The sequence below is a fragment of the Mustela erminea genome, chromosome 19 (genome assembly GCF_009829155.1).
Source record: "Mustela erminea isolate mMusErm1 chromosome 19, mMusErm1.Pri, whole genome shotgun sequence".
NCBI classification, from domain to species: domain Eukaryota; kingdom Metazoa; phylum Chordata; class Mammalia; order Carnivora; family Mustelidae; genus Mustela; species Mustela erminea.
The window spans coordinates 45,967,352-45,992,424 of record NC_045632.1 but is presented as its reverse complement, the minus strand read 5'-3'; the positions used below and the strand labels follow the sequence as shown (position 1 = coordinate 45,992,424).

Here is a 25,073-nt window from a genome sequence, read left to right as displayed (position 1 = left end):
CCATATTAAAAATTTTGCCCCCACACTACATTATGAACACTGACAGTTACAGAGAAGTACTGGAAAAAAGTCACTAGACACCTATATGTCCACCACCCAGATGCTAAAACTAATCTCTTACTGCATGGCTCTCCATTCTTTTATCTGTCCATCAATGCAGCTTTGTGAAGGCATTGTGAAGTAAACCACTGACGGTATACGCTTCAGTGAGGAAAGCCGTAACTGGAGTTCAGTATTTGTGTATGGGGCATTTTTTTCATATTTTTATTATTGCGACAGATCATGTGAAGCAGAGAAAACTAAAAAGGCCCCAATTCCAGTGAGTTTTTAGTATGAAATGTTCGGCTTATAACTGATTTTCTTTGAAGAGGTATAGTACCCACAAGAGAGTGAGAGGAAACACTAGTCCCTAAAATCAGGTTAGTAATATGGCCTCAGGTTTGATGGGGAGAAAAGACTCTGCCCTTGTCCAGCTTGCCCATCTCTGTAAGTGCTCCCTTTTCAAATCTTGCCCAAAGTCCAGCAGCCCTCTCTTTGAGGTGGTCTCCTCTGATCTAACCAAGTGCAAGCGATTTCTCCCTCCCCGAACCTCCCTGCAGGCAGGGAGAACTCGTGTCCACGTTTGACTCTTCTTACTGATCTCCAGCTCTCCTTTGTACCCGACGTGGCACTATTATCCAAATCGTGGTTTGCGAGCCATCGCCGCAATGGTTTTCAACCCAGGGCTACACCAGAGAAGCCCGCAGAGCACAAAATCAGAACCTCCGTGGGCTGGGCTGCGCCAGGCCTGCCCCTCTGTTTTTTTAAAGCTCGCTGGGCTGAGTATCACTGCCTGGGCGGGTCTTCAAACCCATGCAGGGCATAGAACCAAGACTTGGGTAAAACAACAGGAGAGAACAGTAAGTAGCAATATGAGGTTCATGTTTAAAGGATAAAATTGAATTACAAAACTTCTATTTCAGAGATAGACACAAAATCTCTCTCTCTTATGTATGAGCTGAGTCACCGAAGTAAAATGTATCTCTTTTTGAATCACAGTCAACCCAATGGACACAGTTTAAGACCACAGCCCCAAAGAAGCTGCAACACAGTTCTGCTCAGAGAAGGTGCTCAAAGCTGTGTGGCGTGAACATGGGAGCAGAGGACAGAAGCCGACTGGGGGCCTCTCTTACCGGGAATGAATTCTGCCACCAGGCTCAGGGATCTCTTGGGGACAACCAGATCCGGGACTAATTAGCATCACTTGGACACGGATATTTGCCCAGGGAGAGCGGGAGTCAACAGAGCAGGGGAGATTCTGAAGAAGAGCAGGCTTTTCAGGGCTGGACCTGATCTTCATATTTCTGTGTTTAAGATTCCGTCCTTGGGTACTAAATCTTCAGCTGACCCTCTGTCTATCTAACATCGTTAAGACACGGGGAAGGACACAAAGGTGGATGAAAATCAACAGATCCTGCTGTTGAGGGTCTTATAACCGAGTGGAGGAGGAAGACTACTATAAAAACGGACCATAATATGAAGTAAAAGGGACAAAGCACCATTAATTTTTCTACCGTGACATCAATCTCTAGGACCCCTGAGTAGAAAGAGTTGTGATACGGATTGGCAGAATTCTAGAATACCGGGCCAAATCCAGCAGCACATAGCAATTTTCGCAATACTTGAATACAGGCTGCACAAGGGGACCAGAACCCGTTTCTCAGTGGGTCAGGACGGAGGTAGAGCTCTGCACAAAGCCAACGGCAAGTGACATGGCTATGAACAGCTTTGCAAGGCCCTCGGTTTACTCCAACATGTGCTTCTGGACTCTCAATTGCAGGCGCCAAGCTGCTCACACAGGGCTGCTATACCGCCTTCTCGGGTCAGGGAGAAACCACAGGCACGTTCTGCTAGTACTTCCGTCACTCTAATAAACGCTTCGTAGGCTGGTGACCAATAGATACTCTCCTAAAAACCAAGGGTAAAGCCATGAAGATGACAACCACAGTCCCTGATCTTTTGGGAGACAAATACATGAACAAGCAAGAAAAATGGGTAATAACTGCCTATGCAGACAAGTAAACATGGGTAAAGTGAAGAGATGGTAACTTGAGAGCAGGCAGTCAGGAAAACCCTCTCAGAGGACCAGACATTTAAATGAGAGCTGAATGCCAAGGTCAGAAGAGCACATTCTGGGCAATGGAGCCACAGGTGCAAAGGCCCCGTGGCACACTGAATGGAGAGAAAGGAGGCCAGTGTGGCTGAAGTGTAGTGGGCAAAGGGATGAGTGTTCCAAGATGAAGTTGGAACGGAGCGCGGATCAGAGAGGAGTTTCTAAGCCAGAGCCATGAGTCTGGCCTTTATTTTATGTAGGATGGAGAGCTACTGCTGGGTCAATGCAGGGGACTGCTCTGATCTGATTCTCCTCTTCATAAAATTGCCATAGACAGTGGGTTGCAAGGGGCAAAAGCAGGAGCGGGGGGAAGAACTGACACAGTGAGTGGCAAAGGGGTGGGTGGTAAAAACACAGAAGGTAGAGCCAACAGGACTTACTGATGGCTGGGCTGGAGGGCGTGAAAGGAAAGGGGGCCCACACACCAGGGCCAGCTTACTGGCTTGAGCTGATGGTAGACTGGCAGTGGCGCTCGGCAAAATGCGGGAGCCTAAAGGAGAAAGGTTATTCGGGGGTTACAGGCATCAAGCCCTGTCTCTAGGCCACGCTGAGTTTGAGGAGTTGATGCTCAGATACTCAGATGGAAACATGGTACAGCAAAGGAAATAGAGAACTCGGGGCTCGCAATACACACTCAAGTGCCACCAGAAGGTAGAGCTGTAAGGGCGCTGGCGTAAGTAAGACACTCGGGAAGAGCTACACACAGAAGAAAAAAGGGCACCTGGGCCAAGCCCTGGAAGCCAAGTATTTACCATTAGTGACAGAAGAGAAGCCAAGATGGGGACCACAGGGAAGGCATAGACAAACCGCCGGTCTGGCATCACAGAAGGCAGAGGGGTAAGGGAAAGGGTGACAGGGCTGCCGAAAAGTCACATGGGGTTCAAACATGGCCAGCGGGTTTGGCCACATGGGAGCCATTGGTGACGTGTCACGGCAGTGGTGAAATAGGTCATTTCCAGATCCAGGGATTGGGAGGGGACATTATGAGTTCACTCACAGGGTGGGCATGCCACGGCACAAGGGGTTGCTGGCACCAGGACGTAGTCAGCGTGGCCCTGGGCGGGCACCCCCACCCCCACTAGGAACCAGTCAGCTTCTCGGGCACAGGCTGCCGGCCGGAGCCCCACGGCCACCGGTGACACCCCCCAGCCTCTCCGAAGCCACCTGCACTCTGTCATCTTGTCTGTCCCATGCCTGAACGCTGAAGGGGGCGGGAATGAAGACACCGCCTCCCTCCTGCTTCCTGACACCCCTCCTTCACCTCAGAGAACCCTCTTTGTGGCCCGCACAGGCGCTGTATGATTTGCCAACGAAATCGTGGGTGCTCTGTACTATTTAACCATCTGACAGCGACAGGGCTCCTTTCAAACACTCCTTGGCTCTTCTCACTGCAAACAAACCTGCTTTCAGGAAAGACAATGAGGTGAAGGGAAAGAAATCTGTCCCCTCTCCCGGTGTCTGCTTGTCTTGCCTCGTGCTGCCTTCCTGAGAGATACCCGCGACGGCCGAGGCAGCTCCTGTGTTGTGGAGCCTTACAGACTATTGGGGAAACAAACCAACACGTGATCAGGCTAACACACAGATCGGCTCGGTGCCAAATGGCCTGACTTGCACTCAGGGCAGAGATGCCATCTGTGGCTGGAAGAGCGGGAGAGAGCTTTCTGGAAAAGCAGGGCCATGTCACTAGAGCACAAAGGTAGGGCGAGAAAGATACTCATCCTTAAAAGTCCAAGTCTGATTTAAAAAGAAAAAAAAAAAAAAAGACATTTTGCAACAGGCCCAAAGCCCAGGTCAGCCATGTGGAATGTGTGCACCCACATTCTAAAGAAAGGAGCACTTGCAATAACATTTGTTGGATTAATTAGCTGTGTAATTAGTCACCCCTCGGTGGAGTTGGGCTTTGTCGCTGCTGAGACATCTTCAGGTAAAATTTTGTTCCAAATGCCACACTTCAAGAGGAATAAAGAAGAGGCCAGGCAAAGAAGACAAGCACACAACTGTGTTTGTGGAAGGCCCCGGGAACGCAGAAGGAGCATCAAGGGGACTTCTGGGGCCCTCTGGGAGCTACAAGGCCAGAGAGGGAGAAGTCTGAACTCTGGATAAACTCCAAGCACCAAAGGCTCAGACGTGCACATTAGGGTAGAGAGATCGTGGAGTGAAGGGAGAGGCGTGTGGATATGACACGGGACACATTCGTGGACAGAGTACAGATTTCTTGTCCCCAGAGAAGTCATGAGACCTTCCTATCCTGGCAGCTGTGGCCATCACTAATGGGAACCCAGTCTGGGCAAAAATAATAACAATGGTGAGACCCTAATCTGAGAACCAGAAAGCCAACAAACACGGAGGCAGATGCCTCCCGCCACGGGGCTCCCCACAGCACTTCCTCAACCACAGCTGGCCGCAGTCACACTTGCTGACTAACGTCTAGGGCGCCAAGGAAATGGCAGTCCCAGGACCCACGCCTCTTGGCTTGGCTGACTGGAAGAGCCTCAGAAAGTTCCCCCAGCTTCTTTAATCTTGAAACATTTTCAAAAACAAGAGACGTGGTAGGAGAAGGCAATACAGAAAAATGAAGGCCCGGCAGAGATGGGATGCTGCTGCTGAAAACCACCTTGGTGAGGGGGACACCGGAGCAGAAGGGGGACCTCTGGGGGTGGCCCTGTCTCCCCTCACAAGTACACACAAAGTGCCCTAAATGCAGGAAAAGCACATGCCACTGCTCAGAGAACCTTCCTGGCCCGTGGTAGTCGCTGGTTCATTGAGAGCCTGGGGCGTGAAGCATTGAGCTCATAGGAGTCCTAGTTTAAGTCAGCAATATGGATTCTAAGACTAGACAGGGTCATCCCACTAGGGCAGTGTCAGCCATAAATGAAATCAGAGCCCTTCCGAGATCTTCAGGAGCCCAGACATTTTGTCTGCAGGACGCCCGCTTGCCACATGCTCCCTCCCACAGCCCTTGCAAGGGCCACAGGGAACCAAGGAATCAACACAAAACCCCAACATTATCGTTCCCACTGTGCCAAAGTCCCCAAAGATGCATGTACGTAAGAGCCAGGAATGAGCTGGGTGACCTTTACATGTGTGCACCAACACCACTCAGTCCACGACCAGCCTAGTGATGCTGGCACTCCCCTGACAAGAACGGGCCACAGAATTCTGTGAGAAAAGCTGTGAGGTCATTCTGGGTTCTGTCTTCCTCGGTTGTCAAAGCAGCACAGGTATCACCAGGCTGTGGTGGGTTGTGTCATCTGTCCTGCTTTGGGGGCTCGAAGAAGACAGAAAGGAATAAGAATGTATCAGGAAAACATTCCAGCCCCACACAGACTGGACTTGTCTGCCCCAAGTTTCCAGAATAATCTCCTCCTAGTTCAGAACTATGCGTGGTCTCTGCCCACATCCCCCTGGCTTAGCCCAAGGACCAAGTACAGACTGAGAAGCCAGTGCAGCATGAATGGCTCACTGAAATGAGGAGGGACCGTGGCGGTTGCCACCACAGAGCGCAGACACTGGCACAAGACACGCTCCCGGCACACGCCACTCACAAAGAGCTCCCCACACAAAACAGGTTTTTCAGGGGGAAAACAACGTGTTAAAGATTCATTAGCCTGAGTCCACACAAAATCCTCTCCAGAGCTCAGCACGCAATTGGCACTCAACAAATGTTGTTGACCCAGAGGGAGAATTTCTCTTCCCGTTCATCTGTGTCCCAGAGACCGCACAGGGGAATGCTGTCCCGAGTGCCGGAGCCTGACCCAGCAAGAGGAAGCCAGTGAACACGACAGACAGGTACAGGGACACCGCCATCAGAGCCCAGTCTTTGGCCTCGTTCCAAGGGACAAGGAAACGAGGACGGCCTGCTACAGTATGTCGGCTCCGGTGTGGTTACAAAGGCCCAACGATCCTCGAGAAGGAGCTTGTCACCAGAGAGCAAGACTCAACAGGCACAGCAAGTGGAGGAGAAATTCTTTCCGCAAGCCCGACGCACAGGCCGTCCCGGGCCGACGAGAGGACGGTTACAACTGTTGACCTAAGAGACCAGAAATGCTTTGGAGGCCCTCGTTCTGGGTCTGAGAACCTGCCCTGCTAATTAACAGGTTACAAACCAAACACTCTCCGTAGATAAACATTTCTAACCTTCTAACTAGTTTGCCTTTTAGAGGATGAGGACGTGGACCCTAGAGAAAGTTCCCTGATTATTCTTGATGATTAGTCCCAGTTCAAATCTACTCTCGGCAATTCCTATTAGCATCCTATATATGGTAAGCACTCGGGGTCTTCTGTGTACAGCAGCCAGGGCTCAAGCACTGGGAATTTCTCTTACCTACATGTAAATAACAGGTGCACAGGGAGGCCAGAGGGGCCTGAGCGTGAGCAGGGAGAGCTGAATCATCTGGCACAGTGGCAGGGGGATTTCACGGGGCACCGTCTCGCTGTGTGACATGAAAGCACTTCAGGACAAGGAAATAATGAAAAAATTGTTGAAAAGCAAATTTTAACAAATAGCTCTGAAGAAAATTTCAGATTTCATTATAGGAAAAGCACTTTATTTAATGCAGAAAATGTGAAAATCTGATATGACAGTTTTCTATAAATAACAAAAATTGGAAATCATCATTAGGGGCATTTGTAATTTTCCTCTTTTGTTGAGAATCACTGGGAAAAAAAGAAAAAAGGAGGTTTACCAACAAGGAAGCCGCTTATCTCTCTTTAAGCTCCTGTCGAGCCTGTTGGCAGGCGCTATGCAAGAGTTTCTTCACCATCCAGAGGAAGGGTCGCCGGATAAAACACAGGATGCCCAGGTAACATGTGAATTTCACTAAGTACATGAAATGACGGCGTATGGGATATGCTTATCGCTAAGACATTATTTGTTGTTTGCAATTCACATGTAACTAGGTATTCCGCATTTTTCTTTGCCGAATTTGGGGACTCTGCCTGGAGGTCTCCGCTGTGGTGGGTTCGGTTCTCCACGGGGTCACCACCCTCAAGTCCCTCCCTAGTTTCAATAACCTCCAACATTTCTGTGAGCAATAGATTTTCTGCCCAACATTTTTACCTTTCACCCTATAGGCTGATTACTTTTTTTTTTTTTTTTTTTTTGGAACAAGTGCAGGAAACCTAATTTTATTAAATATTACAGTAAAAAAATGACTCACTGCTAAGTGTTCGTGCTAACAGCCTTTCCCACCCCACACTTAAAGGGCATTTGTAGTTTCAAGTTATGTCCAAAACAGAATTAAGGCTATGGCTGAATGCTTAATTGTTCCTTTACCATTTCCCTTTCAAAACCAACCAACAAACAAACAAAACCCCAGAGACACCTGTTGGGAGTAAATGGATTCAAATCTGCCCTTTTGGTCCAGGTCCTCAGCAAGTTGGAAGGACTGGAAATTGGGTTTGCACCTTTGTCCCATTCTATGGTGCTGCTTTTCTGCTAGACTAGGCTTACCTCGAACGATGGAAACACATGGAATTATCCTGGAATGTGGAGGCCATGGAATACTCGCAGAAAATTCCCCTCAGGGCTACAGAGCACCCCTAGGGCAGCAGATGGCATTCCTACGAAGCATTGCCCAAGTGTGACTTTTTCCTCTACATGGCTGGAGGGAACTGACAGAGATTTTCCTCTCAAGGAAGATCTAGGGCTTTCGGCTTAAGGACTGGGAGGCTTTCAAGTATTTTGACAATGTGGTAGTTATGAGATTATCTGAAGGGAGACCTCCTAGCTCCTCTGCCTGAATCAGGAGCTCAGCACACCTCTGGAATCCAAAAGGAGACTTATCACCAGTAGCTGAAAACAGTTTATACTGGAACTATGTGGTCGGAGTCAGGCTGTCTCCTTGTTATCTGAATACGAACTTCAGAAAAGAGATCTTCAGTTTCAATATTTGTTCTCTTTCTCTCTCTCTCTCTCTGATACTTGGTGAGCACAGTTTCCATGAAGGAACAATAAGCAACTCAGCCCCTCTCCCAAACCCTAGTGGATCCTGAAGACAGTCCTTCATTCTAGTGAATTTGATAAAGGTAATTAATCCAAGAAATTTCACCCTGGGGAAGAAGCTGGAGAGAAACAAGAAAAGGTCGGACGACGAAATTTCATCCACAGGACTTCACATGTCTTGAAAAGAGAACTGTCTCTGTCTGTTCCCCTTTCTCCTTCCACAGCACTTTGGACAAACAATACTCTGTAAATATGTCCAGACTGATCTAAATCGGCTCTGTAAGACTTAGAGAGAAGGGAATGATAAATATGGCTTTTTACATCAGCTAGGAAAGGATGGTTATTTAAGGAATTGTTGGACGATCAACCATCCACTTTGAAAGAAAATATGGTCTAAATCACACAATACAAAAAAAGAGTCATTACAGTGCACCATACACAGAATAGATTCCTCAGGGATTAAAGACTGAAGCAGAGGGAAAGGTATGGAGGAAAATATCGGTCAAATTAGTGCCATCCTGCATGGGTTTGAACCCTCACTCCAACAGCCCTCACTAGCTTGTGACTTGTAACCTCTCTCTGCCTTGGTTTCCCCACTTGGAAACAGGCTCATCGACAGTCGATGAATCAATCAGTATATGTAAAGCTTGTGTAACGGGACCTGGCTTGTAATGAATGTTCTAGAGGGGGCTGTTCTTTTCTATAATTTCCTAAGACTGCCAAGAGAGAGCCTCCTTGGGAAAAGAGAAAAGCTAGAAACAGAGAGAAAAGGATGCACAGACCGGACATCATACAAACGAAAGTTTCTGATATGTTAAAATGCCTCAAAAACCAAGGCAAAGATGAACAAAGGACCAGGAGAAACTACGGCAATGTCCATGGCACAGCACAGTGGAGACTGTTAACCCCTTATGTCAGGAGCTCTTGCTGATCAACCAGAAAAAAGAACCCAGAAAAACAAAGGGCAAAGGCTACGAACAGGAAGGCTGTTACAGAACTGCCAACAGCCAACAAACCCGTGAAAGAGTGTTCACCCTATGTAAGAATTAAGGAGGTCCACGTTGTAACCATTTTGCCAACCTGAGGAAAGCAGAAAAGGAACAGGGTGCTGGTCATTGTGTGAGGCTTCGGGCATCACCCAACAGGGAGGGGAAAAAATGCTCACCTTCATTTGGAAGAGGCAGTAAAAAATACCTGCTGGCATTACATCCCGGGATCCAGCGACCTCACTTCTTGGGACAGCACAGATCTAGACAGATCTATGCACAAACCTGTTCCCTACCTCACTGTCTACAGCATCAGAACACGGCGGATAACCTCCCTGTACATCAGTGAGATGGTTCGTCTTTTATTGTTTCTCTTCTTTTTTGTACAACATTGACTCTGTACTGAATTTTTCCAAAATGTTGGGGTTTTTTCTTTTTCCTTTTTTTATGATTCCTAAACTGTAGAGATCTGATGATTTCTGGGAAACCTGTAGCAAAGGAACTGAAGAGTACCGTGCTGGTAAGCCTTCCTGACTGCCTATGCATGGAATACTACATAGCCCTAAAAAAAGAGGGAACTAAAGAAAAAAGAAAGAAAGAAAGAAAAGAAAAAGAAAGGAGGGAACTAGGGGCGTCTGGATGGCTCAGTGGGTTAAAGCCTCTGCCTTCAGCTCAGGTCATGGTCTCGGGGTCCTGGGACTGAGCCCCGCATCGGGCTCTCTGCTCAGTGGGGATCCTGCTTCCCCCCGTCTCTCTGCCTGCCTTTCTGCCTACTTATGATCTGTCTGTCAAATAAATAAAATCTTAAAAAAAAAAAAAAAGGAGGGAACTAGATCTCTATGTACTGACCTGAAATGATTTTCAGAATCAAAAGTCACATGGAAAAAAAAAAGCTAAGAGCACAACTTGTGTCTATAAAGGTTTTTTAAAGGAATAGTACGTATGTGTATGCATTTCTACCAGTGTAAGCATAGGAAAAAAGCTTAAAAGGATAGAATCTAAACCTACCAGCTAACTGGTGGTCAGAAATACCACCAGAGCCAACTCAGGCTCTCCGGAAATGACCACAGGGCCCGTGTGCAGTCTCCCAGCCCTGCTCCAGGAGACCCACATCTATGAGCCCAGGAATCAAGGGAGGGTCATGAACGTCAGACGCCGAGCTGCTCTTAGAGACGGAGGGCATGGAGAATAACTGGGCTAAAATTCACCAGATCATCTGGCTTTTCACTCCTTCTAAATCAACCACGAAAACAGTCCCCTCCTTTCATTTTTGAATGAAGGCACAAAGGTATGGGAAGAAGGCGGCAAAAATATAAACTTAAAAAAAAAAAAAAAAAAGTTAGCCTAATGAAAAAATAAGGTTTTAGGAAACTGGTTCCAGAATGACAACGTAAACCAGATGATACCTGCCCCAGTGCCTCAAACATGTCACAGCCCCAGGGAGGAAAGGATGGGGATGGAGGCAAGGGTCACCAGCGGATTTATGCTTTCTGCTTGCCAAGCAAGACAAAGGCTCCCAGGCACCACCTCTAGGCATGGAACATGCAGCTGTCTTCCTAAGCCAGCCCACCCACCGCCCAAGTGTAACCATAAAGGAGCACGCAGAATGCAGACTGTCAATGAAATCTTTGTCGGATTTGTTCTCTGTCTTCTGATCGGCCCTGCTGGGAGAGAGCCCCAACGAGGTCATGAGTCAGGGAAATAATGGAGAAGATGGGATCCCAAGTCATGCCGAGTCTGATGGAGGGTTTCCTACTACCTCTCACTTTGCAGAATCCCAGTAGGGTGGCCAGCGTTCAAGTCCACGGTGCGGAGACGGTGGGTGGGTGTGTTGAGCCAAGTGGCGCCACGGTCTATCTCCTACCTTACGCCAAGCAGAGCTAGTGTCTCACGCTCTGGTGGCTGGCCCAAACACCACTCCATGGGAGATGACCCCCATGATTACACACAAAGAAGTATAGGAAACCTTCAGGCTTGGCCTGATCATGGGGAATGACCTCCTTTGTATATAATTTAACATGAATATGAAAGCTTCAGTCTCGGCCCAATCAAAGGCATCTCAGTTGGGAACTTTTGAGTAACAGATTCTGGTGGGGTCTTTATTAAATTTCCAGTCCAATGACTCTCAGGTGAAGAAAAATATCAAAGGGAAAACCAGATTCTAACAGTTGGCAGGTGTGCACTGATCTCCAACTGTCCCTTCTGTACTCTTTCCCCAAGCAAAAGACACTACAAATTTCAGAGTTCACCATGGACACCACATAGCGGGGAGGTCGAGAGAGACAGACACCTAAGGGCCCAGGCTGGCTCTCACTCCACACACCAGGGACTCGGGACCTGCAGGAGAAGGGAGAAGAACACAGGGCAGGCATCTGTCAGGACCTGTTGCTCCCCTGCTGGAGGGAAGCAAGCGCACCTCACGTCTCTATGGCTGGAGGGGGAGGGAGTAGGCAGGTCCTCCAAGAGGGGAGTGATCCCTTTACGTGGGAAAGGAGAAAGGTGCGGAATTCACATTCTGGACCTCAAGCCCCAAGGGGAGAGAGGTACCTTTCTCTCCCGCAACATGCTTCCATTCTGACCCAGAAGGATCACTGCAGACAGAAACCAAGAACCCAGCCTCTAAGCGGGACTGGGGCTGCTGGCCTTCCCACAGGACCGATCAGTCACGGTGCCCAACAGCAGAGGGTATGAGGATATGGGCAGAGCACCACTAAGAGCTGGACCAGAGCCCACCACTCTTGAAGACACACAAATAAACCACTTAAGGAATTCGATCATGAACGTTTCACAGAGCAACCTGGAAGCCTGGAGAAAAGTAAAGAGCTTCCATCTGATGCCTGGGGCTCTCTAGCCCACCCTATACACACACACACACACGCACACGCACACACACACACACTCCCCTCCACTTCCAGGAAACAGACAGGAAGAATTCACTGAAGGAGAATCTTGATTAAAAAACTGCTCTCACACAATCAAACCTTGCCAATTCCATGCAAGGGAGAGAACATCACCAGCATTCTTTGTTTCTGTTCTCTGGGGAGGTGGGATGGGGGTAGTGGATTAACAAAACCCTTTCTCAGTCCGGATTAGAAATTAGCTCATGCTTTCAGACAGCTCAGTCTTAATACAGCAACGTCTGTCCCAGCATTTATGACACCAAGAGAAGGGACTCTGGACTGGTGAGGTCAAATGTCACACCAGAGAGCTACGCCTCTGCTTGCATCTCCTGAGACGGCTGTTCTGTCTCCTCCAGCATGAAAAAGGAAGAGGAGGGAATAAAGACCTCCGTTGAAAGCGAGGGTTGGGAGACCCGTTAGGAAGTCCCCTCCATCATGGCTCTTGGAGCAGGTGCAGCAGAAAGCAAATTTGGAAGTTTCCCTGACCAATAATGAATACTTTGCCAAGGAACCAGGATGGGGCAGGGTGGGGACCAGGACGGGTTTGTGGGGGGTGGGCAGTGAGGGCGGGACTTGGGGAAGGGGTGAGTAAGGAGGGCTGTGTGTGAGAAGCCTGGTGCCCTCCCCAGGTCAGCAGCATCTGGAGTGGTTTCTCTAGCAGACAGTAAAGAACTCGATTACATCCAGTTAACTGTGCTCTAAACTGATTATGCATGTGCTGGGCTAATGGATTACATTAGCAAGAGGAAAAATAACATGCAATCAATCTCCATTTACTACAGGCCACACCAGGGCCTAGAGAAAAACTGACTCAACCACCTCCAGTCCCCGCCCCAAATCTACAGACTCATTACACCCTAGGACAGGGAGCCCCCTCAGTGGCAGGAGAAGTCTGTCTTAGTCACACCGCTGGACCGGAAGGCTTGGTGCGCGCCCTGGAAGAAACCCATCTCCGTGTCACTCAGGAGTGGCTGAGTGCTCCCCGCCCCCAGAGCAGAGCCACAGCAAGCCAGGGGACATTCATTACCCAAGGACTAATGAGACCAGACTAATGACCCACGGCTCCTGACACAGGGAATTCTGCTCTGAATGTGGGCGGGGGCGGTGTTCACCCCTGGGGTTGTGCCAGCCAAGTGCACTGTTTGGGGACTTCTCCTTCCGGCGCTGGTTCCCAAGTTCTATCCTGCACCCCAATATCGATGGCCCTCCCACCTGCACACTGCCTTTTTTAAGTCGGAGTTTTCTCCATCTTTTGAATTAAAGAGAGAGAGAGAGAGAGAGGAATAAGGCATAAGGCCAGGGAGGAAAAGTGTCCATAGTTCAGCAAAACCCAGATGGAAAGCCCCGTCTCCTCCCTGACATCCACCCTGGAAACTGCCTCAACCTGACTCGCTAGGTGTGACCGGCGAAGGTGGTTTGGGGACCTGCCATCATCTCAGGGAATCCTCCAGGTTCCAGGCCCTTCAGAAGCAAAGCCGAGGGTGTGGTATACTCTCACTGGAGGGTGTAGCGTGGAGAGCGAATCACCACCATGTACATTTTATCATCCAAAGGGTGTTTTTTTCCCCCCCCTCAGATGGAAGAGGCTGGCTTCTTGCCACTTCTAAACAACCCTCATCAAAGTTGCCTACAATCTTCCGTGGCCACGCGCAGTACTTTGAACTAATTTTGCTCAGTCAGGTCCTTTGAAAAGTTTCTTTCTATAGGTTTTCCGTCAGGTTTTCTGACCACATCAGAACCACCCCCCCTTATGGCTGCCTGAGACCTCTAACTTAAACTGACCCCAAGGAGCCTTTTCTTTCAATGGTGGTCTAAAACTAAACCATCCAGTGAGGTTCCTGCTCGCTTAGAACAAGGGGGCTGGCTGCTTGGTGTTCGGACCTTCCCCACTGCACCATGCCCCAGCCCATCCATGCTGGGGTCGGCAGTCAATTCCAGAACCTTCTAGTGCCACCACCTCATTTCTGTCTTCTCCTCCTTCCCCTAACGTGGCTTCTTATCCACACTACACAGGCCGCCTGCCAAGCTGAAGACGAGCAATTGTAAAATGAATCATAGTTACCGATCTCGGCAGAGGCTGACACAGGGGCAGGACCGGAAGCCTTACTTGGAGTCTCCCTTTAAAATCACCAGGGGTAGTGAGGGTATAAACTCACTCGGGGTCAACAGAAAGGCTCCCTCGCCCCAAGACGGGAGTGAGAACGGCTGTGAAAGCCAAAGGGAGGTGGTGGGGGGAGAGGCTGAGGATAAAAGGGAGAAAATGCAAAGAGAAAAGGGTGTGGAAGGCATGTGGGAGGAGGCTGGGCAGATTTATGGCGATTTGTACCTGATTGTTCATACTAAAGCCATTATGGGATGATTAGAGAAAAAGGTGAGGCTTTAAGTCCAGTGAAAATCAATAGAAACGTCTGGAGCAATTCTGCCTCGCAAGTGAAAGGACTATTTACAGTATGTGAGCTCCTCCTCCTCACCGTTAAGGTCTATGGACTGAGAGAGAGACTGGAGGGGGTGGGGAGGGCCAGGGAGGAAGGAAGGAAGAGAAGGGGGGGGGGAATGGGAGAAGCAGCCTAGGGGAAGAGAGGGGAAATGTAAATAGGAGGAAGAGAAAGGGGGCCCGGGACAGGGAAGCAAAGGGAGAAAGAACAAAGGAGCTCCCCGTCAAGGACCCTAAAATTGCCCCATAGCATGTGCCACCTTGTAGTCAACTATGCAATTTATTCATTGTGTTTATCACCCAACTCCCTGCAAGAGAATGGGAGCACTAGGAGGGCAGGGACTTTTGTTTTTGATCTACTTTGTACATGGAGGGAGGCGTGTGTCCAGAACAGGACCTGGTATACAGGAGGTGCGCAATATCTATGTGTGAATGAACGAACAAATCCATGAATCCATGCACACATGAACTCTGTACTCCAGGGGTCTCCAGGAGAGAAGAGATCAAAGGGGGAGAAGGGTGGGAAGAGACGGGAAAGGGGAGCGTGAAGAACGCAGGGGAGGGGCGCCTGGGTGGCTCAGCTGGTTGGACGACTGCCTTCGGCTCAGGTCATGATCCCAGAGTCCCAGGATCGAATCCCACATCGGGCTCCCAGCTCCATGGGGAGTCTGCTTCTCCCTCTGACCTTCTCCTCGCTCATGCTCTCTCTCACTGTCTCTCTCTCTCAAATAAATAAATAAAATCTTTAAAAAAAAAAAAAAGAACGCAGAGGAATGGGGCAACGCAGGAACACAGAGGTACGTAAAAGCCGTAACAAACAACTGCAAGGGAGAAAAGGCCAGATGTCCAGAGTCGAGAGGTACGTATCTGGCTGCTGTCCATAAAACCTGCCCTCCAAAATGGGGCAGCCTCAGAGAGAACCTTTGGTTACCAGAAGCCACCAGCATGCAGCAGCTTCATGAGGAAGCAGACGGCAACACCCCCTCCAACACCAACTGGTCACCGACCCCCCTGTGACACAGACTGTCACCCGTCCGCAGCCATCCCAGGCCCCAACCCCCAGCGAACCCATGCACGCCTTCCAGAAGGAGCCCGGGTCCTACCTTATACAGCTTCAGGCTGGCCTCGTGCCTGGAGTTGACCGTGTGCAGCCGCAGCTTCTCCAAGCTGTTGGTGTAGTAGTCACACGCATTGCACTTGAGGTGGACGGGGTTGCCGATGGCCACGCACTTGAGCCGCCACTCGTTGGCTTTGCCGCCCTCCTTGATGTGGGCCACCAGTTGGTACTTCTGCACGTGCTTGTCCGTCTTGCAGTGCAGCTGGAAGTTGGCCTTGAGCTGGGTGTTGTAGCGGCAGAGCTTGCACTGGTACGAGTCCCCCATCACGGCCTTCCACTCATCCTCCGGGAGGCTGCGCTCCACGTTCATGTGCAGCCCCAGCATGTCCAGGTTATCCGTGGTGAACTTGTTGCAGACGGCGCATTGGAAGAGCTTCAGTGACGGGTCGTTGGTCTGGATGAAGCTCTCGCCCAGGTTCATCAGCTCCTCGGACACCAGCTGCCCGCCCCCGAGGCGCATGTCTAGGGGGATCTCACCGCCCACTGCAGAGAAGAAGAGGGGGAGAGCATCAGAGGCCAGTTTCACAGCTGCGGCCCCAGTGGAAGCACCCCCAGGCTCCTCCACCCTCAACCCGGGGTGGTGGAGAAAAAAAAAATCACATTGAAAGTGTTGCAAGGCACTACTAACTGGGAACACCCACCCCCCACCCCAACCAAAAATCAACTTTATCTGTTCGGATCCTTCCCATGGACATTCTGAAATTAGCAGAAGCCTTTATTTATTTATTTATTTGTTTGTTTGTTTGTTTATTGCTTTTGGGAAAGAAGATCTAGAACCATAATCTCTTGAATATTTTGATTCAGTTCTTTATGCAGATCTAAGAAAAGATAGGAATAAACATCATTCACTGGACATAACAGAATCTGAAACTCCAGACCCCTAAAAGCTGGAAGTTAGTTACAGCTGCATTTTAAGATACACAGCCTTCGCGGTAAATCAGAACAGGGCCCAGAATTTATCTATAGCAGCATGGCCCCAACGGAACTTCCTGTGCTATCCGAAGGGCTAGTCACCAGCCACGGCTAAGCTGCAACCAAGGAACTGAATTTTTAGTTTTATTTCTTTTTAACTCATTTAAGTTTAGATCGCCACATGTGGCTGGGGGCTACTGCAGCGGAGGGTGCAGCTCTCCATCTGAGATTTGGGCAACGGTCTCCCTAATTCCTCAGCACACCCCACGGGTCAATATTCTGCCTGCCTGTCAATGGTGCCAGCTCCTCCCACAGGTCCCCAAGAACACAGTCACTCCCCTTTACTGAGCCCCCACTATGCATGAAATGTAAGTCTGCTACAGGACACGTCACATTCTCTGTTTTCATCAGGCACACACAGAGGCCTGTGTCCCCATCCCTCTGTAGGGCAGAGGTCCTGACTGAACCTCTAGAGAGTGCCCAGCCCCCCCACACAGATGTTGTGCAGGACAAGGTTAAAAGGGAACCAAAATGGTACAGGTTCAGGAAGTGGATCAAGACGGGTAATGGCACGCAAAGGTCAGCTCGCAGTTCCCGAAAAGAGTCTGCTCCTCCCTCTCCACCCCTGTTATTTCTCAGCTCATCACTGCCCTACATAAACCGGGGATGGGCTCTCATTCACTGGGATATTAGAACTGCAAACTCTTATTTCTATCATGAAAGAGCAGTCTTCCCTCCATTCCCGAGCAGCATACAGTCAAGCAGAACACTGAGCACTGGCTTCTGTGATTTACCTCTCCCCCAAACACATGCACATGGGAGCTACCATGTCCTCCCCTGCCCCTCCCCAAATGATACTCAGATCTGACCTTTTACTTATGGCTGGGCTGAGGTTACTTTTTTTTTTTTTTAATGACTGATTATAATCCAAGTTAGTGGCTAATCAAGTAAAAGATTTCTTTTTTAATGATTTTCTTATTTACGCTACATGAGGCAACTCTAATGAGAAGATCAGTTACAGGTTCTACTGAGTAGTCTGGCTGTGTTTGAAGCCTGTGCACAATGTACCAAGCCACAGAAATCTTTTGCAATGTGCATTCCAGAAGGCTCAAGAAGCTTTTTGCTTGTCTCCTCCCTCGCCATCTCTGCTGGTGAGAGGAGCCATAACTAAGACATTCTTTTTAGGACAAGAAAAAAAAAAAGAGAGAAAAAAAGCCTAAAAGCTCCATCCCTTAATGGGGACGAAGGCCAGATAGCATCCATGAAACACAAGCGGTGTTCAGTCAAAGCAGAAACTGCCCAGAGGGTAAGACAAGGAGCAAACATATATTTGTTTCTGATGCCAACCACCTGAAGCATCAGATTTTCCCCACTTTTTAAATTTAACCTCAGCACATCAATACTGCTCTAAAGAGAAATTCAGCTGTCACTTGCTGGATGCCTGAGTAAAAATGAGAAATCCTCCAAACGCACAGAGGACGTAAGTCCCTATTCCCATTTCAAGCTCTTGAAATGCAAATCAAAGACAGACACTGAGAAGCAGTGAAATGAAGGCGACAGGCAAGCCAAAACTCCAGAGGAGAACGTACCTTGGAGGAACAAACCCAAGGCTTAGAATCCTACAGATCTGCAGAACAAGAAGGAACCAGATCAGCCCCCGCAAGAAGTGGAGGAACCTCACCCAATGAGGAGGAAGTTAGGAAGAGCGCCCCCTGGAAGTGAAAACTCAGCAGGGGTTTTACTCTTGAGCGAGGGGGCACCCATGTCTAACACTAGAATTTACACTCTGCCACGAGAGTCTGCGTCTGAGATGCACATGGATTAAAGACAGCTTCTAGACTCAAAGACAGAAGCAGTGGATCTACTGAAATCTCAGGCAGGTGTCCTATAGCCAGTCGGCTCCCTGGGAAAAATGCAGACACCTCTGTAAGCTACCTGATTCTCGGGGCTGGGCTAAACTTTATCATCTAAGGGGATGCCTGGAAGGATATCTGCAGATGCCCTCCAGCCTAGTATCTTATCTACAAATGGCAGCACACCCTACCAGACCAGACCCAAGGGTGCCGACCCTTTCCTCCAAGCCCTCCAGGAAGAAAGCATCCCCGGAATCAGCATCTGCTTGGGATCACAAAAGAGAAGGTTCTGTCAAAGGAAGGAGTAACTTGGTAAGTAGAAGTGGATTTCACAAAAATGTTTCTCCCCTTGCAGAGCCCAGGAATACCTAGTAATACCTACAGCCTTCTCACAAGTGGCCTCGTGAAGGATCCTAGGGCTGCAGACAGAACTGAACGTGATGGCCCTTTCACATTTGCATGTGTTGGCCTCTGCCAAGGTCATAGCACTTACACCTAAGTCCTTCGCGCATGCGCTCTCGTACCCACACCCCCACTCAGGCTGCCAGGGTAAAGCACTTGTGACTCTCACTCTATCTCAGCAGCTCTTGGGGCCTAAGGTGGACACAGGAGGTTTCCAGAGACACACCTTGGCTGATAAGCAGTAACCCTGAAAATTCAAGGGCCTATGCTTGGCTGACCTGGAGAAGGTCCTTAGAAGGAAAAGCTCTGTTCTCTTTTAAAAAAATAAATGAAGTATGGGTCTGCTATGTACATCCAGAACACAGGGATCCATTCTTCTGTCTCTTTTGCACCTGCCATATGCCCATAATGCACGGTGCCCCGCGGACTCACAGAGAGCTGGTATAAAAAGCACAGTATTTTTCTATTGCTTCATTCAAGCCTTAGTCAGAATTACTGGTTTTCAAGGTAATTAAAAAGATCTCACTTTGACCCAGTATGAACCCATCCATTTTCTGTGCCTTCATTCCATTTACATCAGATTTGATTTACTCCAAGATCTGCCTCCCCAAGATTTTAAATCTCCAGATGAGAAAACCCCAATTCCCACAGGCTTTAAAAAAAAAAAAAAGTCTTACAGTACGAGGCCATCCCTTGGTGTATATCCCCTATGGTTCACTCGGGGGACAAATAAGATGATTGATCCCTATGCATCCATTATTAACCAGTTGGTGAAACATTCTTCAAGTCGTTTGGTAATAAAGGATCCACAGGTCAATATTCCAAAATAGAAAACAAGAATTAAAGTAGCAAGGATCCAAATTTAAGTGCATAGCAGGAAAAACAAATTAAATGCTATGAAATATAACTCATCAGCAGCAATTAGGACTAAAACACCACACAAAGACATGCCAACTGGGATTAACCTAAACCACCAGAATAAAGGTACTTGCTCACACTCTGTTGCCGAGAACAATTATTCTCATGTCAGGAAGGGACTACTACTTCAGTCATGCCACCACCACTGGTCCCAGGAGATTAGCAGGGTTGGGGGATGGAGACCAGGCAGTGCCCATCTGAGGCAAAGGTAGGTCGGGGAAAAACAGCCCAACCATCACACTGGTCCTCGTGGAACTGATTCGCACGTTTTCTCGCTACAGAGACTCTCCCCCAAAAGTGCTCATGATCCTTTTCATGGAAAGACTCATGGCTTTTGGCATCCCAATCCTATCCTCTTGACTCCATTCTAGAGCTATGCAGCCAGTGGGTAAGACGGGCTGTCTGGACACAGCCAGCTCACGTTCTCTAACATGGGTTGTTTTCTCATGGTAACAAAGGCTCCGCCAACAGATTTTAAAACTTTGCTCTTTCTGATGTACGGTTTTAGAATTTACTCACTGTTCATCTAGCACAGCATTCTTTATGGTTGCCTCAGGGCAACTGAATTCCCAACTATACTTATCCCTGACAACTCACGCAAGACAATAAAGAAAGGCAACGGGTCTCTTGCATCGAGATCCTCCTCATGAATACACTGGAGAAGTTTGCAGAACATATCTGGATGGCTCCCCGCTCCGCACAGAACCAGCCTTTGGTTATGTGAATAAGGTACGCTACGGTTTCGAGCTGCTCTTAATGGAGAGGACTGTCCTTATTTAAAACCTGAGCTGCAAGTTTCCCAAGTCACAGCAAACATTTAACGGACCCCGAAAGTTTCGGATGAATTGTGGCAATTTTTCAAACTGCGGAAGAAAGAGAAGACGGGAAGAGAGAGGGAAGTCGACCAGAAGCCCGACACTAGAGGCAACACTGAAATTTTCATCCCGGCCCGTGGAGCCAGAACCGAGTCGTGTGGCTGCTGCACGGGTACGATCCTCCATACGCACACCAGAAGGGCTCCTCGAGAGAAACAGCTGATGGTCAGACACTCACGTCCACACAAAACCAAGTCTTGCAAAAATAACCATCAGAGCCGAATCCGCAGGACGTGACAGAATGAACCAAATCAGCGGGACCTCGGTCTATCCTCACTGCTCCCCCGTTCACCTCAAGTCACGAGAACACACGCGCACGCGCTCAGCCTCACCTAGAGCAGGCGTCATGGCGGCCATGGGCCCGGCGGGGTCCAGCTGGAATCCGCTCATCATGAACTGCGCGTCAGAGGCAGTGCTGTCCATCTTCAGGTTGGGCAGGTTCATGTTCTGGGCCAGGTAGTACTGGTAGAGCTCGGCCTCGGCGGGCGACGGCAGGCTGCCGAGGCCCAGGTGGCGGTTGTGCTGGATCTGGGTCATGTTCTGCTGCAGGAGCATCATGTTGTGCATGTGCTTCTCGCTGGTCATGTGGATGCGCAGGTTTCTGGCCACGTTGGTCTCGTAGTCGCACACCTCGCACCGCCAGGTGGGCTTGGTTTTTGGTTTGGTGGGCGAGGGGGCCCCGCAAGAGCTGCCAATGTTGGCCGCTGCGGCCGCAGCAGCGGCCGCCGCGGCCGCCGCCCCGGCGGAGTGGCTGAACACCTGCTCCCCCCCTCCGTTCTGCAGGTTCTGCATGTTGTTGAGATGCTTGTCGGACTGCATATGAATACTGAGGTTGCCTTTGGTAGTTGTGGAGTAGTTACACACCTCACAGCGGAAGGGCTTGTAACCACAAGTGTAGCTCTCGCCTCGCGCCAACCGGGGGTGGGGCTGCCCGCTTTTGCAGTAGACACAGGAGCCCCCTGGCTCCGGGTGCTTCTCCTTCATGTGTGCCTCCAGGGTCTGCTGGTACTTATAGTGCCAGTTGCACTTGGGGCACTTAAGTGTCTTACACGAGTTACGAGAATGCATCATGGTCATGTGGCCGCCCAGCGAGCGGGAGGAGCCCAGGACCGTGTCGCATTTGGGACACTCCACGCCGCTCCCCGAGGGGCATTCCCCAACCCCAAGCTCGCAGAGGGAGCCAGCGTGCTGGTGATGGGGGACAAAGCCCCCATCGTCGCCCTCTGTGCTTTCATTTGGTTCTGGTGCTGTGGCATTGTCTTTATTGGCACTTTCGTCAGCAAAGTCCAGCCTCCTGCCGCCCTCTGCCACATTGGCCCTGACGCCCTCACTGTTAAAGCTTAAACGATTCCTCCTGTTCGCACCATCAAAGACAACAAAGGAAGAAGCAGAATTAGAACTAGTAGAAGCTGCGCCCCTCGACAGGGTCTGGAGCACATTAGGCATTAAGGGGGAGTTAGAAATGCTTTGGTTTGAGAGAGCAAGGTCCTTTTTGCTGCTGCTACCTGCCGCGGCCCCAGACTCCTCATGGGGCCTGTCCTCCAGTTCGTCGTCCAACTCGCCTGGAAAGAGTCCTTTGCAACCCTCGTCTTCCTCCTCCTCTTCTTCCTCCTCTTCCTCTTCCTCCTCCTCCTCCGCCTCTTCCTCCTCCTCTTCCTCCTCCGCCTCCTCCTCGGCTGGCTCTGCTTTCTCGGAGAAGCAATCAGGATCGCCCACTTCTTGCTTCTCTCCTTCTGCTGCCCCAGAGTCCTTGCCCTCTGAGGATTTGGTAGGACTGGAGGCCAGAGGCCCCAGGGGGACTGAGGTAATGGGGGTCTTCAGGACCGAGCTGGTGAGCCCGCCAAGGTTCAAGAGGGTGCTCGGGGTCAAGATACCAGCCTGGGGCTGCTCGGGGCCCGCAGCAGAGCCGGCTGGGAGAGCCTCCTCCCCTTCCATTCGAATGCCACTAAATTTCCCATAAAAACTGTGTCCGGGGCTTATGAGGTTAGCTGTGGAAACTAAAGGGTGTTGAAAGTTTTTGTTTTTTGGTTCCAAAAAACTTACAAGGGGTTCCTTGTCTTTGCCAATCCCTTGGATGATAGCGGAGATGTTCTTATTGCTAAGAATTTTCCGCTCGTCTTCACTCAGGGTCATTCGATGGTCGTGCACCGCGTGGGTCACAAACGAACGGACGTACCCGAAGGACAGTTTGCACAAGAAACACATCAGGATGGGCTTCCTCTTGCCGTAGAGCACAAAGCCATCGAATTTGGACAGGTCCACATTGTTGGGAACATCTTTGGATACGCAGGAGCTTTTGGCAGAGCCGTCGCTGTTCAGGTAATCCTTGTTGCTTTTGTGTCGCACGTCAAAAACGCGGAAGCTGTGCAGGACGGGGCTGAGCCCCGTCAGGGCTGAGGTATTCGGGAAAGCCTGGTCTGGGCCCTCAAACCATTTCCCGAAGGATGAGGCTATGTGGAAAGTGTTGATGATCTGTGGGTAGACTGGTGCAGCACAAGAAGGGTCCCCTTGTTTGCCCCCCGCCCCGGGGAGAGAGTTCAGGAAGAGCGAAGGGAGAGGCCCGCTGCCGCTGCCACAGGCGCCACCGCTTTGGGTCAGCTGGCTCAGGCTCTCGACGATGTAGGCCGAGCCATCGGGCTGGTAGACGATCTCCCCAGCCAGGTTCTCCACATCACTCTCCTCGTCCCCCTCCTCACTGGTGTCGCTCCCGCTCTCCTCTCTCAGGGGGAGCGGGGGGCGCGCGCTGGGGCAGTGGTGCTCCATGTAGGTCTGGAGGCTGGCGAAGGAGGCCGAGCACTCGTTGCAGCTGACCTCCTTGCCGGCGGGCTCGGCAGCGGGGCCAGCCGGGGCGGTGCTCTCCGCGAGGCGTTCATTGAAGGGGGCCCTCAGGCTCTCCAGGGGCCCGTGGTTCTCGCTTGCGGACTGCTCCATGCTACTGGGTTTGTCGGGGAGGTGGGTGCTGTTGAGTTCAGTCCATTGCTGGTGCTGAGGGATACCGCACCCATTGTCCTTCCCCGAGACGACAGGCGAGTCACAGCCTTCCATGGTAAGGCCTGCGTGGAGCTTTCATTGCACCCAGTACGGATCGGACCTGAAGAGCAGAGGCAAGGGGGGGAGAGGAGGGAGAGAGGGGGAAGAGAGAGAGAAAGGAAAGAGGTTAGGAGGGCCGAGGCTAGGTCCCGCACTGAGCACTCTAACAGGCTTCTGTCCACACCCACAACAGAGACCGCAAGGGCAGCAGGGACCCCAGCGATCGCCCCACGCCGTCCAACGAACGTGCAGGAGGCAGCTGGCACCAGGTCTCTATGGCCAGGGTCTGTGGCAAGAGTGGGGAGCACAGGGAAGGGGGCACACAGGAGACCCCCTCTTTGTCTTCAGACTGTCGGCTGCTCTACCCCCTGGAAACCGGTTCGAATTTCCGTTCTTTGCAAGCACCGCGTTAGAGTCGGGGCCAGGCTATGGCCACAGAAGAGGACAGTCGCATCACCTCGCCGGGTCCCGCCGAGGACGCACAATGGCGGCCCTACTGCATACGGATGGCCGACACCAAGTCCTTGTTGGCTGACCGCATTGTCTGTGGGCCAAGGGAACACCAGGGAGGGACGGACGAGAGGACGAAGAGTCTGTACCCCCAGACAAAGGACGGTAAACCTGTGTGGGGACACGCTCGCTGATTTGGAGGTGAAGTTGCTGCCGTTGCTCTTACTGGCCAAATGTCTAGTTCGGAGCTCAAACGAAAGTGACTGAAGGCTGCACGGCTCAGAGAGCAAGTCTGCGGGGCCTGGACGTGCTCTGCCAGCCCTTGACAGGGCCCGTGGCTCCGTTCATCCTCTCCGGCTCTGGGAAGCACCATCCCATTTGACAAGCAGTACAACTGAGGCGCTAAATGTAAAAACGGGCCCAGTGCCACCCTGACACTGTGAACCAAACAGCAGATCTCCCAGATCCCACCTCCTCCCCCAACCCACAGAACACTCTTGCTTGTGAGTGAGCTGGCTTCAGACCACGACTGTGATGGCACGAAATCTCAGCTCGACATGGCTGGGAAGCCTCTCAACTGGCGGCTCCCCGTCCAGCAGCGTCGCCCTTGCCCTGTCTGGACAGGGCCTAGTCACCCCTGGTGTGGTGGTTTCTGTTGTCAGGGATCTTAGTGGCAAGCCGAGACAGGAGCCGGGCTCGGCCGGCCCCCCGTTCCACACCTGCCTTGGAGTTACTAGTAGCTGCGCAAGCAGCTGCCCTTCAGCCCTGGGGCTTTTCCGTTTCGGACTCCAAAGTGCCACTGAGCTGAATCTGCCCTCTGAGACTTCGCCTCCCCGGGGAGGGAGGCATCGGGCCACCCGCCACCTCTCTTGCTCCTGTGGTCACATCATCACAGGGGCATCCCTTCCGTCCGGCATGGATCCTACAGGCAACTCAGCCTCTCGCACGGCCCTGATGGTTCGCCTGCAAATCCCAGGCCACCCTCCCCCTCGGCCTCCTTCCTGGAGAACTCTTGGCTGCTTCTCCACCCTTCTCATTCATACACATCGGAGGAAGGTTTTGGCTAGGTTCGGTCTCTCTCTTTCCGCACCCCACCCCCA

At 50.8% G+C, this 25,073-nt stretch overlaps 1 protein-coding gene across 2 annotated transcripts in view; it reads right to left on the bottom strand.

Moving 5' to 3' along the window:
• The window catches only part of ZFHX3 (zinc finger homeobox 3), a 159,171-nt gene extending 135,633 nt beyond the window's left edge, over window positions 1–23,538 (bottom strand). For both annotated transcript variants that reach the window (XR_004281115.1, XM_032323796.1), the window contains exons 1-2: window positions 20,826–23,538; window positions 15,520–16,016 (exon numbers count right to left, since the gene is read on the bottom strand). Coding sequence is in view for 1 of the 2 variants with exons in the window: in XM_032323796.1 (XP_032179687.1) it covers window positions 15,520–16,016; window positions 20,826–23,538 (3,210 nt within the window). In the remaining variant the exon portion in view is untranslated. The remainder of the gene's footprint in view (window positions 1–15,519; window positions 16,017–20,825) is intronic.
• Between the last annotated feature and the right edge of the window lie 1,535 nt (window positions 23,539–25,073).